Raw genomic sequence first — 14,661 nt, 5'->3', positions numbered from 1 at the left:
GAACCGCCAGAAGGCCCTCAGAGCTGGATCTCAGTGTCCGGGCTGAACAATGAAGGTGGAGATGCTCCTTCAGGCCGTTTAGGGCTTTAAAGGTCAGCACCAACACTTTGAATTGTGCTCAGAAACGTACTGGGAACCAATGCAGATCTCTCAGGAGTGGTGTTATGTGGTCCCGGCGGCCACTCCCAGTCACCAGTCTTACTGCCGCATTCTGGATTAACTGCAGTTTCCGGGACACCTTCAACGATAGCCCCACGTAGAGTGCATTGCAGTAGTCCAAGAGGGAGATAACTAGAGCATGGACCACTCTGGCAAGACAGTCCGCGGCCAGGTAGGGTCTTAGCCTGCGTATCAGGTGGAGCTGGTAAACAGCCGCCCTTGACACAGAATTGACCTGTGCCTCAATGGACAGCTGTGAGTCCACAATGACTCCCAGGCTGCAGACCTGGTCCTTCAGGGGCACAGTTACCCCATTCAGGACCAGGGAATCCCCCACACCTGCACGCCCCCTGTACAACTCCCATGATCCCTAGCTAGCAGGACCAGTGGTCAGGGATGAGGGGAACTGTAGTCTCAAAACATCTGGAGGGCCGAGTTTGAGGGAGCCTGAGGTACAGCATAGCCTCCAAAAGCCCTCTCCATGAATTTGTCTAATCTTCTTTTAAAGCCATCCAAGGTGGTGGCCAGCACTGGAGGAGCAAGTTCCAAAGTTTCCCTCAAATGCCCCATTTTAGTTGAAATGCCTAGGAATGAAGACTGCTCAACCACTTAAGTATTTCCTTTTATTCATTTGACTGCTCAGCAGGGGAAGGTTTAGTAAAACTCATAACATCATATCTGACAAATGAGTGCTGTGGAAATTAATGCTGTGACGGAAGAGAAGCCTGCGCTCGGAGGGCGCAGGGAGAGGCCGTCATGTTCACAGGTTTTGAAGCAGCCAGTCCAGAACTGGCAGCCGCACAAAGTTGCCCAAGGCCTCCCCCAGCTGCCTTTCCTTCTCATACTTCAGAACTGCCTGCATCACTTCTCCGACGCTGTAGCCCCTGTCCACGGCCACTGTGGAGAGTTGCTGAAGCTGTTGAGGGGAAAAGACAGCGGTGAGTGCGATTTCTTTGGGGAGCGTGGGTGGGGGGCTGGTATTGGTTCATATTCACCCACCAGAACTTTCACATTCCCACCGTCCTGCAGCATCTGCCCAATAGCCAATTTCCAAAATCATATTCTACTCAAGATGGAAGCCCAGTTTATACAACCAGGCCCAGCTTCCGCTATACAGCAGCACAGGGTCAACATAGGGTCATCCAGCTTTTCCAAGCTCAACTTCTGTTATCCCTAACCGTTACTCATGCTAGCTGGGCCTGATGGGAGTTATAGTCCAAAACATCTGGAAACAGAACATTGCCTAGTCAGTCAATTCTTTAATGCAGTCCAGAGACCCACAAATAGATTCCAGTACATAAAAATACAAAATACATACGTACTACTTGAGCGCCGGATAAAACTAAGCTTGTCCCAGACCTTTAACTAATACAAAGTGCTTTCTGATCGTGACCGCCTCAGAAAGAAACTGGCAACTGCCAAAGATATGCTTGGAATCCTATCCTCTAATAGGTGCCTAACATAAAATTGTGTGGGTTTGCAATTAAAGGAATAATCTTTTGTTGTCTGACCTGCTTGTATAGTCTGCAAGCCAGTGGAATATGCTGTATAGATTCTTCCACCTGATTTGTACAGGGGCATAATCTAGCAGAGTAAAGAATACCCGCAAATCTGCCTTGAAGCAATTCAGAAGGAAAGATATTCAGTCTGTCCTTGGTAAAAAGTCTGCGGTAGTTGACCACTGTCAAGTTCTTTAGATATTCAGCTGTGTAAAGTGTCCCAACATACTGTAAACTCACAGCTCTTGGTGAGCAGGGTAAGTGTGAATGGGCCTGAAGATCACCATACGCAATGGCCCACAGTTTTGTTTTTGTGGTTTAAAGGCTATGTCAAAGCCCAAGTGTTCAAGAAGAGATGGGGAAAGCCCAATTGAGGGAGCTTTTCGGGCGTTGAGCTTGGACCAGCAACTTATGAAATTGTCCTGAGCTACATGTTGGAGTAGTCCTGTGTCCAGTTTGAAAACACTGACCTTAAAGCTAGTATTTTAAGGCTGCCCACCAGGCCCTGGTCAGTAGAAGGCATTCCCCAGTTTCCATGAAAATTGACTGTGTTAGGCATATATTTGGAGGAGAGGCCTCAAGAATTTAGCCTGGAGGTTATTCAACTCAAATGTTATTCCTCAACCCCATATATTAGAGGCATATAGTAATTGGGCAGCTGTTTTGGCATTGAATACTTTGATGGCAGGTGGAATATTTAGTAAAGAGTGGCCAACTGACTAGCTTGTACTTTCTGGAGGGCCACAGATCGATGGGTGGTCCATGTTGTGTGATGGAATGTCAGCCCCAGGTATTGGAAGCTTGCCTGTCTAGTATCCATTTGCATTGGGAAAATTTCTTCTCAAAACCCAAGATTTTAGTTTTCCCAAAGTTAATTTTTAGATCATTCTGTACGCAATAAGACATGAACCTCCTTAGTTTCTCCTGGTCTGGAACGTTACAGAATAGTGGCGTCATCAGCATACAGTAGTAATGGAGTCCTCCTGACCCCTAGTTTGGGCATGTGGCCAAGTGAGTCATCCTCTAGGTCATTTATAAATATGTTAAACAAGGAGGGTGCAAGGATACAGCACTGTCTAATTCCTCTAGACATAGATATTGCCACCTGAAAGCTGTCCCTGAGTACCACATCTGACTACATAATAGCTTGCTATTAGTATAAAGGGCCTTGTTGAGGCAAAAAAGTCTACTGTCAACCAGAACCTTGTCCTACTTTCCCCATAACTTGGTTATGGTGATGGAATCAAAGGCTGATTTTTAGGTCCATAAAAGCTACATAGTTTGCTTGTAGAGATCTCAAATATTTTTCGGCAAGGTGGAATAGAACTATACAGTGATTGGAAGTTGAGCAGTTCTCTCTAAATGCAGCTTGTGCCTCAGTAAAGGTGCTATTAGCATTCAGAAAGGCAGGCAATCTAGTGCAGAGGTGGCAGGCATAATTTTTTCCTTTATTGATAACAAACTAATGGGTCTATAGTTCCCTGAGTCACTGGGTTGGCCTTTCTTGAAGATTGGCACCACTATTGCTTTGTTGCTCGCAAAACCCAGATGAACACTGCCAGTGTCTTTATGTAGATATTAAAGAGTACAGGGGCTCCCATAGGACAAAGGATAAATAGTATCACCACCTTCTTGGACCATTCACAGACCTAGAACTGGAACCACCAGAAAACTGTGTTCTGTGGTTCTGTATCAACTAAATGTCTAAATGTGACTAATGGTACCAAGTACCATTTGAACAAAATTAAACCCATCCAATGGCAACATTATAATCAGGGCTTTTTCAGCCATAACTAACCAGAACTCAGTTCCTGCATCTCTCAGGTAGATGCCATTGCTATTCTAAAAAAATGAGGGAAGTGTTCACGGTGAGTTCTGGCACCTCTTTTTCTAGAAAAATAGCACTGATTAGAATGGTGCAGTTGGATAAGTTGCTCCAGGGCTCAAGCCTGCAAGGGGCCCCAGATGCTGAGCTTTCACTTTTTTTAAAAAAGTCTCTAGCATGCTTGGAAAGAAAGTTAGGAAGCAAAACATTCAGGCAACTTTCTAAGTGGTCTGTATGAGAAGAGGCCCGTCTGGCTGCTCCACCTTTCAGTGTTTTTCACCAATGAAAGAAGTCAAAACTGTGACTGATGATTAGTGAATTATTTGGAACCTTTGGGGTTCTAAAGAGCTCCTTCCATTTGCGCAATTTTCTTTTCTGCATGAAACCAGCCTGAGCAGAAGGAGAGGTTGCAGCAGGAGGGAAAGAGATGAGAGAAGGGGATGGGCAAGAGGGAGAGTAATCGAAATTGGAAGGTGACTCCCCAATACCCCTGCCCTAACCCTGAAAGGTTATCTGTGATATATCAGGGAAATGCAGAGGCAACAAAACTTCTTGCAATAACACACACAACTTAATACCATCCCACGCAAATGCCCCCACTAGTTTCTTCCCATTTACCTTATTCAGGGTCTCTTCGTCATCATCCATGAAGTACAACACGGGGACGTTCAACTGAGAGGCTGCTACCCACTGAAGGATGGCTTGAAGCTGCTTGTTCTGAATGTTTTCCGGAGCATTCTGGTTGGTTACAACCACTTTGCGGCCAGACACCGTGTCTTCCCCTGACCCTATTCGGCTTTCTGCAGAATCTGTGCCTTTTGCATACAGAGGCCCGCAAGCGTCTTCCCCATCTCCCATATCCCCCAGACCTGACTCGGGATTGCTGTATTTGGCTATCATGAGACACAGTTTGGTCACTGTATCCACCAGGTTGTCAATGAACGGCCCGCTGCCTCCTTCCTTCCTGTTGACATCAAACTGATCCAGAATCATTTTGGTCAGTCCAGAAATGGCTTCCTCATAGGAGTGGTCTACTTCGGAAGCGCCTGAAGGCCCAGGTCCCTCGGGGCATTTGTAAGTGCTCTTGTAGGCCTCGTCGGCCATCAAAGTTCCGGCGTTCCCTCCTAATTTGTTGACCGTCTCATTGATGAGCTTTTGCATGAGCATGACTACGACACTTGACATGTCATTTTCGGCATTGGTCTCCGACTGCTCGTCGTCACTTTGCTTCAACGAGTCAAACTGTTTTGATAAAGGCAGTGTACAGGCGTTGCCACCTTTTTCTTGGGACAAGAACCCGAACCCGGTGCCACCTGCCTTGCCGCTCCTGCCACATTCGGCTTCCTTCAATGCATTCTCCTGCTGGACTAGATGGTACTGTATCAGCAGCAATGCTGTCACAATCAGGTCTCTTGCCCAAGAATCTGTTGAGAGGTTAGCAAGATCTTGGTTTTCTGGATTCCACCCAGCCTTTGATGACTGGGGATTTGAACAGTCGTCGTGTTGTTTCTGGTGCCACATGGTGAGGCCCTCCTTTATGATGTGGTTGCCCACGGTTTCTGCGCAGGTCATTTCTTTCTCTTTACAAGATTCTGTTTTCGTGGCAGAAAACCTCATGTTTTGAGACTTTCCATCATGTCCGGACCCAGTCTTGACACTGGCAAAGGCCATGCTCTGAGACTTCCCCCTATCGCTCACGTGCTTCTGCACAATCAAAGCATTGTGTAACCGATTCAGCATGGCTTGGACAATTTCGGAGGCCTTCTGACTTCCCTGAGTGAAGAGGCTTCGCTTCACGGCGGAAACAAAGTCAGAGTCGGTCATGAGCGTTCCGGTGACATCGTGTAAGTTCTTCATGCAAGAGTCTATGAAATCAGACACAACCTCTTTGGAGTGCTTCAGCAGAACCTTCTTCAACACGGCACAAGCGATGTTTGAGTCGTTCACCTTCACCTTCATGGTCTTCATAACCGAGACCATCATATCGGAAACCACGTTGTTGGCGTAAACCAATATGCCTTTGCTCAGGGAGTTGCCATACTCGTCTGGACCAAAGCGCTTCTTGCGGTTACAGCCTTTGATCCCATCCCTGTAAGGGTCACTCTTATTAGGTATTTCTGCATTTTCTTCTTTGTAATAAAATGCGGTCTTCTTCTTAGAAGCTGGGGTTTCTTCATATTCACCTTCACACATCTTGGGTGGCACATTGTGCTTGATGTCCTCCGTACCCACTCCGATAGACCTGTGGCCGTGGTCCCCAGCAGGGCCATAAAGCGACTTATGTATGCATGTGTTGTTGCCATCTGACCGGTCGTTCATCTCTTTCCGGGCCATAGCTATGGCAAGGTTGGAAAGCCTATTGCAATAAAAAGATACGTCATCCGGATCAGGATTTGTGTTTGGTGAAGTAGAGCCATCGCTTTCTTCATCCTTGGATTCCTTCTGACACGCAGCCTTCATGGACAAGTGAAAAGTGGGTGAAGCCCTGTTGGAGCTGACATTCACACTGAATTCCTCATCGCAGACACTGAAACCGCCCGGGGAACGCACATTGCGCTGCGGCATGTTTTGCCTCGTCGTGGAGGGGTCCCTCGATTTTGCACCCCCTGCGTTGTTACTGGCATTCAACACATTCTGGACTCCGATGGCACAGTTTTCCAGATCTTTTCGGAGCCAGCTTAAGACTTTGAGCGGATCAGAGGCAGTTTGCTGAAAAAGCTTGGCTGAGTCGGTCTAAACAGCAAACAAAAGACAATTTCACAACGGTTTAGTCCCCGTGGTTATTGTACAGTGGTACCTCGGGTTACATACGCTTCAGGTTACAGACTCCGCTAACCCAGAGATAGTACCTCGGGTTAAGAACTTTGCTTCAGGATGAGAACAGAAATCGTGCTCCGGTGGCACAGCAGCAGCAGGAGGCCCCATTAGCTAAAGTGGTGCTTCAGGTTAAGAACAGTTTCAGGTTAAGAACCGACCTCCGAAACGAATTAAGTACTTAACCTGAGGTACCACTGTAGTCAGTAAGTACAACGTCCTCGCTCTTTTGATTCTGGGAAACACTGAAAAGTCACAAGTGCCATTCTAATGGATATTCATTGCCTGGTCCAGGAAAAGTGTGCCGTCCGGCATTTTGTCACCCCCCTCAGTGGTGACACCCGGGGTGGTCCGCATCCATTGCACCCCCTTCCTCCGCCCCTGCTCGCATGTGGAGGAATGAGGGAAGGCAGGGGAGACAATGGGGTAGGGCTTCCTGTGGGGTTTTCGCCCCTTGTCAGCCAAAAAAATAGCTATATATGATTTCCTTGTATACGTGCTGCTTCTGGAATGTAACCACAATGTGTGATGCAACTAGGCTATAACAGAAGTCTCTTTCTGTTTCATGGGACTTACTCCCAGATAAGTAGATACGGGATGGGAACCTAGGCCTTGGCATAGAGCTAGTACTGGGAGGCACAAGTTGTGTTCTTGTGCCTTTAACACCCCTGTGGCAGGCAGAATTCAACAGGCCTTTTCTGACATGGAAGCAGAACTATGGGGAAAAGCTTCACCAGTTCAGATTCTGTCTGTTAGACATTACAGTGGTACCTCTAGATGCGAACGGGATCCATTCCGGAACCCCGTTCGCATCTAGAAGCAAACGTAAATCGTGTCCGTGCATCTGCGCGTGCACGGGTCACGTTTTGGCGCTTCTGCGCATGACATAATTTTGAGCGTCTGCGCATGCGCAAGCGGCGAAACCCAGAAGTAACGCGCTCCGTTACTTCCGGGTTGCCGCAGAGCACAACTCAAACGCGCTCATCCCGAAGCACATTCAACCTGAGGTATGACTGTACATTTGTGGCTGCTGGCTTATTTTGGGGCCTTCCACTCCACCTGCACATTTTAAGCAAATCTGTGTGCTCTTGGTCACTGGGACAGAGAACCCAATTCACATATAGTATACCGGACCCAGGAAATACTGTCGGCACCTGAGCTCAAACGTAAAGGATCAAACACATCTTCAGTCCTAGCACATTAAGAAGCAACATTAGTCTCCAGAAAGCAATTATGCCGAAATAACTATCAATTTCTTACTGTCCAGTTCTGGTCCTCCTCATCACTTGCAGTATAACGATCAACTTTACACAATCCACTCTGGCTCTGCAACCAGTCGATACTCTCTGTCATCTGCAATAAAGAGGAATTACAACTAGAGTTAATTTTCCAGGGGGGCCATATTCAGCTTAATTCAGATTTGTTTATTTGTATCTAGTCACCAGACCTTTTACAAATCAGAAGGGAATTATTTATTTGTAAAAAATCAACAGAAGTTAATGTCAGTAAAAACAAACACAGACTCAAATAAAACTCTGTAAAAGCAGAAGCAAAATTCTGGATTTCAAAACCACAACATTCAATCCCTTTAAAATTATGTAAACCCTAAATAAAACAAAGCGTTCACTTAAAATTCTGAGGCTCCCTGGCAAGACGCAACATTCTCCCTTAAAAAAATAATAATCCCTATCATCTATTATTGGAGGTAGGAAACACAGAGTTTTCAAAGTTACATATCTACAAAATAATAATAATAATAATAATAATAATAATAATAATAATAATAATAATAATTATTATTATTTATTATTTGTACCCCGCCCATCTGGCTGGGTTTCCCCAGCCACTCTGGGCGGCTTCCAGCAGAGATGAAAAATACACTAAAATGTCACATATTAAAAACTTCCCTGAACAGGGCTGCCTTCAGATGTCTTCTGAATGTCAGGTAGTTGTTTATCGCTTTGACATCTGATGGGAGGGCATTCCACAGGGCGGGCGCCACTACCGAGAAGGCCCTCTGCCTGGTTCCCTGTAACTTGGCTTCTCGCAGTGAGGGAACCGCCAGAAGGCCCTCGGAGCTGGACCTCAGTGTCCGGGCAGAACGATGGGGGAGGAGACGCTCCTTCAGATATACTGGACCGAGGCCATTTAGGGCTTTAAAGGTCAGCACCAACACTTTGAATTGTGCTCGGAAACGCACTGGGAGCCAATGTAGGTCTTTCAAGACCGGTGTTATATGGTCTCGGCGGCCGCTCCCAGTCACCAGTCTAGCTGCCGCATTCTGGATTAGTTGTAGTTTCCGGGTCACCTTCAAAGGTAGCCCCACGTAGAGCGCATTGCAGTAGTCTAAGCGGGAGATAACCAGAGCATGTACCACTCTGGCGAGACAGTCTGCAGGCAGATAGGGTCTCAGCCTACGTACCAGATGGAGCTGGTAAACAGCTGCCCTGGATACAGATTTGACCTGTGCCTCCATGGACAGCTGTGAGTCCAAAATGACTTCCAGGCTGCGCACCTGGTCCTTCAGGGGCACAGTTACCCCATTCAGGACCAGGGAATCCTCCACACCTGCCCGCCTCCTGTCCCCCAAAAACAGTACTTCTGTCTTGTCAGGATTCAACCTCAATCTGTTAGCCGCCATCCATCCTCCAACCGCTTCCAGACACTCACACAGGACCTTCACCGCCTTCACTGGTTCTGATTTAAAAGAGAGGTAGAGCTGGGTATCATCTGCATACTGATGAACACCCAGCCCAAACCGCCTGATGATCTCTCCCCCAGAGGCTGCATGTAAATGTTGAAAAGCATGGGGGAGAGGACAGAGCCCTGGGGCACCCCACAAGTGAGAGCCCAGGGGTCTGAACACTCATCCCCCACCACCACTTTCTGAACACGGCCCAGGAGGAAGGAGCGGAAAGTCCACAAAGTGGATTCATTACAGTCTCATGGGCAAAACTTTCAATATACCACCCTAAAATTTGTCCCATTTATTGTTCTCTTGGCATAAGATATAAGGGCATGTTGTTTACCAGGAGGGAAAGAGGGAGGGGAGGTATAGAGCTGGAAGGGACCACAAGGGTCATATAGTCCAACCTTCTGCCGAACATGGGGCTCGAACCCTGAGTTTAAGAGTCTAATGCTCTACCCACTGAGCTAGAGTGCTATATTGGCTCTGCTGGCGCATTTGCACAATGCCTCATCCCTCATTTTAAGCAACAGCAAGACCCCTGGCCAGAAGCTAGAACGGCAGCTTTGCTCCACCAGACAAGCTGCTTCTACACAAGGGATATTAACATGCACAAGATCTTAAACCACAAGAACAGGTAAGTACAATGCTTTTTTCTGGGGGGACGCAGGGGTATGTATACCCCTAAACATTTTGTGAATCTTTTGTGGATTTACTGTATTTATTTTCCCCGATTTGAAGTATAAAATGGTGATTTTCTTGAGTCAAAATTAGAGTAAAGGTAAAGGTAAAGGTACCCCTGCCCGTACGGGCCAGTCTTGACAGACTCTGGGGTTGTGCGCCCATCTCACTCAAGAGGCCAGGGGCCAGCGCTGTCCAGAGACACTTCCGGGTCACGTGGCCAGCGTGACATCGCTGCTCTGGCGAGCCAGAGCCGCACACGGAAACGCCGTTTACCTTCCCGCTGGTAAGCGGTCCCTATTTATCTACTTGCACCCGGAGGTGCTTTCGAACTGCTAGGTTGGCAGGCGCTGGGACCAAGCAGCGGGAGCGCACCCCGCCGCAGGGATTCGAACCGCCGACCTTTCGATCGGCAAGTCCTAGGCGCTGAGGCTTTAACCCACAGCGCCACCTGCGTCCCTCAAAATTAGAGTACCCCTACACAATTTTTTTTTTAAAGCAAAAAAAGTACTGGGTATGCACAATTTTTGTACCTTCTAAAATAGCTCAAGATATCACATTTAACTAGGCTTTGGTAAATGCCATCCTAGATTCTGCAAACCCTTTAAATAACAAGGAAATGTAAGGGAGAAATTGTGCTATTTTAGGTACAATACACGTGCTCTAGCTAGCTACTCTGACTGGGCGGTAACCAAGTATTTTCACTAGTGCAAAGAATGTACACTTACACAACAAAACTTCCCTCTCTTCTTCCTGTGTCCCCCAATCTGCTATGGAGGGTTGGGGAGGGGAACAGGGGTATAGCTAGCCCCTGGGGGGGGGGGGGGGAACGCCAGACCAGATTTAGCGAGTACAAGAGAGGATTGGAAGGTTCACTGCACTTTGCAGAATTGTGTCATTGAATACCGCCCTGTGTAGCTTAGCTTCTGGAGGATAATTAAAAAGTGTTATACAAACAGTATTACAATCACTATCTGAAGCAGATTCTCTTAAAGATCTATATTTACATTCCACTTTTCCAGTCCGAAGAAAGCCTAAAGGAGACAGCAAAACCAAAGCAGAACAATATCAAAAACAGCAATGCAAATAATTCAAGGAAACTACAAAACTCATTACTAACTTATCAAAACACTCTAACAATGAATCACAATACCCCAGTAACTTTAGAAAAATTAGCTGCCTAAAACCCCAGCACAAAATGAACTAATTAGGAATAGCTGCAGAAAAATACAACAAAGATATCAACCATCTTCATGAATGCCAATATTATTTTTCAGTCTCTTATACTTTGGTAACATTTCTGTCCTTTTTCTTCCTTTTCTAAAAACCCACCATTCTTTTTCATACGATTTGTAGGCCCAAGGGATGTCTCTGAAAAGCTGCTGACACTCTCAACTTCCAGGAGTGGCTTCCATAAGTTGTCATATATATGTATACATAAAAGAATCTATGAGAGAGGGAAAAGATAATTGCTGTTGACAGCTCTCCACTAAGTTGTAGGGCATTAACATCAAATCCAGTACAGCAAATATCCTTGAGCATAATCCATTGGAGAATTATCTTTTTCCAAACCCGTTGAAATGAAATTAAGTACCAGGATGCTCTTCTGCAACTCCCATTTAATCTAATGGAATTGTCCTTTGCAATTCTGAGTGCCACTAATTGAGCAAAATGAGAATGTGATGCAGCAGAGATTTTCTAAAACTACACACTTTTGCCCATCACTCTGTATTTCCTGTGCATCTCAGCCATCTCGCTTCACAAAGAATTTTTCTGACATAAAATGCAGATATTTTGATGAAGAGAGTTATTAATTAAGTTGATCTGTGTATTAACCTTGACTTACACTACAAAACTTCCCTCTCCTCTTCCTGTGCTCCCCCATCTGCTATGCAGAATTCACATTCATGCCCGAAAGCTAATGCTTATTTATTGTTAACTTGCTAAAGAAATTTACAGATCACACATGGAGTACTGTGATCAGTTATGGGGGCCACCATTTTAAGAAGGATATTGACAAGTTGGAAGGTGTGCAAAGGAGGGTGACCAAGATGACCAAGTATGTGGAAACCAAACCTTTTGAGGAATGGTTGAAGGAGCTGTTTATAATAACAGCTGCTCAATATTCAAGATCCGTGGGCTAGGTTGACACAAAGGCACACCTGAGAAATTTCCCCATGTGACCTCAGAAATAGGGCAAAGAGTGAGAGCAACAGGAACTTTCCCCTTTACTCTCTTAAATTTGCACCTGGAAGAAATGCAAATATTCTATTTTTAGAATATTTACTTCTCATTAATTAGGTGGGCCCCACTAGAAGGAAAATTGCCTGATCCTTAACACCCACTACACAACAGACGAAACAGCAGCAAGGCCATTTGGATCGATCTTTGGAGTGGATGAACAGAAAAGTACAACCCAGCTGGTAAGAATTCATGAGTTCATTCTTTTTCTCTGGGTGCCCCCTGGTCAAATAAGGGCTCTCTTCAGTAGGGTCACCAAGTGGAAAAGAGAACATGTCTTCAGAGGTCATGGAGAAAAAGGAATTTCAGCAGATATCGCTTATCACCCCCCAGTTCCACACCTTTAAATTCCCCAAAATGTGCTCACTGCAGAACCAACGGTCCTTGCCTACCTCTATCACATCAACGTGACCATCCAAAAGAATTCCCACCCACCAAAAAAGCAGAATTTTTGCCCAAAACTTCCAGGATATTCTTTGAAAGCTCCCCACGCTGTGGTCTCCTCTCTTACCCTCCACTTGCCAGAATGCAGACTGACATCACAAAGCACCAGGAGAAACTGGCTTTTCCATGGCAACAGTCAACACTGCAAGGAGGGGGCCAGGCTAGCCTAAGCCTGGCATGAGATCTGAAATTAAAAGCTCCTTTAATCATTCCCTTCTGGAAGAGAGAAGCCCTCTGCGCCTAAAATATGTGGGAATGTTCAGGGTGGCAAGAGAGGATATCTTGTTTATTACTATCCTTCCTAACTTGCCCTAGCACATTCCTTTATGCAGCAGAGTTACATTCCCCTTTCTTACATGAACAGCAGATAGCTGGTTGCAGGCTCGTGTGAGCCTCTCACTATTATACAATTCAATCTGTCTCAGATTGAATTGTACGCTCTTGGTAAATTCCCTTGAATCCCTCTTAAAAAGAATAAAGACGCCACAATCTTATTTAAAGATGATAAAATTAGTTTACTCACATCAGTTCACAGTTGGATTCCTGAAGGCAGACTTAGTTACAAATATGTACATGTGGATCTACCTCGTATGGGGGAATAATCCCAGTGCTTCTGCTAGCTGAGAGCTAGCAGAGCAGTCCTAGCTAATAGCTGGTGAAACGAAGATGGAAGTCAAAAAGAGGGAAGGGTGCTACGTGACTCATCCTTTTGTTACCTGGACAGGTTAGGTCACGCCCACCTTCTATCACATGCAGAAGGAAGGATGCTCCAGCCAGGAGGTAGAGGAAGTTTTCCACTGGCTGGACCAAACATCCCCTCACAGGTCTTTTCTAGCATTACAAGTTTTTTTTAGGGAGAATCTCTACCAAATATTTTATTGACTTGTACAGTGGTACCTCTAGGTACGAACGGAATCTGTTCTGGAGCCCCGTTCGCATCTAGAGGTAAACGTAACTAGCAATGGCATGTCTGCGCACGCGCAAGTCGCTTTTCACTGCTTCTGCACATGCGTGTGACATCATATTGAGCGTCTGCGCATGCGCAAGCGGCGAAACCTGGAAGTAACGCGCTCCATTACTTCTGGGTTGCCGAGGAGCGCAACTCGAACACACTCAACTCGAAGCATATTTAACCCGAGGTATGACTGTAATGTGTTGATATATATGTAATTTCTAGCATAAGTTGTTTTCTTTTCTGTTAAAACGTAGTGTTTCTGATATCTTTTAAGCTTATTTGAAGACCCGACCGTCTGCCAAAATCCGAAATCAAAGACATAGATTACTTTGTTGATTGTCCATGATTTGTTAATAATAAAAGAATAAGCAAATATTCAAATACAGTGTTGCGTGCAATTTATTTGGATATTCTCTACTTCTGGGTCATTTCTTATAGTTCAGCAGGAGGCTCTAGATAAAAAGCAAATAAAAGTGGAGATAAAGCTTTGTTTAATACCATTAGAATTTGAAAAAAATATTACAATCCGTGTCATTGATATGAAGATGAGCCAAATTGTTGCTTTAAAGTTGATTAATGATTCCTATATTTTTGGGGGGCGAAATTTCTGAAATTTTAATAAGCTTTTAAGAAAATCTCAATTACTGGTAACTTTATTAAAAGCTTTGGTTGCTTGAATAGAAAGGACCACTGTAGGAGTGCTGCAGTGATTAATTATATTTAATGCTCCCATTATAGAGTCAGCTATCTGCCTTGATTTAATTATTCAAATTAATAACCTTAGGCGCTATATGACTTAGTCTACCTATCAAACTTTAAAAACCTATTTCCATCCACATCTTGATTAATTACAACAATCCATACAACTGGGATATTTACCTGATTTCAAAAGTATTATTATTCTAGATTTCCACCAGGCACCTGTAATAGGTTCATCTTCCAGTAGTTATTAAAAAAGTAGTTCTAAATTTGGAATCAAAATATTAATATAGGGGTTTTTAATTATTTATAAAATTCACCTGTCATTTTCACCTGGCGATGGATGCTGCTTAATTGTTTATTTTATTTCATCTTCTGCGATGCTCATGCCTTAAGGCCTTCCCTTTGATTTTGGGTAACTTTAGGTTTTGTCATTTTTTTGTAGAAAGTAAATAATTTAGAAAGTCCTGATGGCGAGGGAGTCTTTGATTCTCTCTCTCTCTCCCCCCACCGCTTCTGAAACTGGATTCAAATTCAATTAAAATGTTAGGAAACACATTATAGTCCTGTATTCTGCATTTTTTATTTTCAGAAATAACATCATTCATGTGCATCAGTTACCTTAATGATAAAAATGCATAATAATAATAATAATAAT

General features: G+C 44.9%; 1 protein-coding gene and 1 long non-coding RNA gene across 7 annotated transcripts in view; both read right to left on the bottom strand.

Moving 5' to 3' along the window:
* LOC310844675 overlaps positions 1 to 14,661 on the bottom strand; it is a 106,999-nt gene that overhangs the window by 90,531 nt on the left and 1,807 nt on the right. The window lies entirely within an intron of this gene.
* On the bottom strand, positions 769 to 13,756 carry AKAP3 (A-kinase anchoring protein 3). Of its 6 annotated transcripts, none has more exons than XM_083738736.1 (6): positions 12,417 to 12,431; positions 10,997 to 11,111; positions 10,672 to 10,698; positions 7,558 to 7,650; positions 4,102 to 6,216; positions 769 to 1,075 (listed from the first exon to the last, which is right to left on the bottom strand). In XM_083738736.1, the coding sequence occupies exons 2-6, from the start codon at positions 10,997 to 10,999 to the stop codon at positions 920 to 922; spliced, it is 2,394 nt and encodes a 797-aa protein (XP_083594862.1). In that variant the 5' UTR covers positions 11,000 to 11,111; positions 12,417 to 12,431; the 3' UTR covers positions 769 to 919. The 6 variants fall into 6 exon arrangements, with proteins under 6 accessions (XP_083594862.1, XP_083594861.1, XP_083594863.1 ...); XM_083738735.1 differs by having other exon boundaries at positions 12,298 to 12,421; XM_083738737.1 differs by lacking the exon at positions 10,672 to 10,698 and having other exon boundaries at positions 12,417 to 13,756.

Source organism: Podarcis gaigeae (genome assembly GCF_964106915.1).
Source record: "Podarcis gaigeae genome assembly, chromosome: 5".
Classification (NCBI taxonomy): domain Eukaryota; kingdom Metazoa; phylum Chordata; class Lepidosauria; order Squamata; family Lacertidae; genus Podarcis; species Podarcis gaigeae.
The sequence above is the reverse complement of the archived record's forward strand: the minus strand, read 5'-3'. Positions and strand labels throughout refer to the sequence as shown.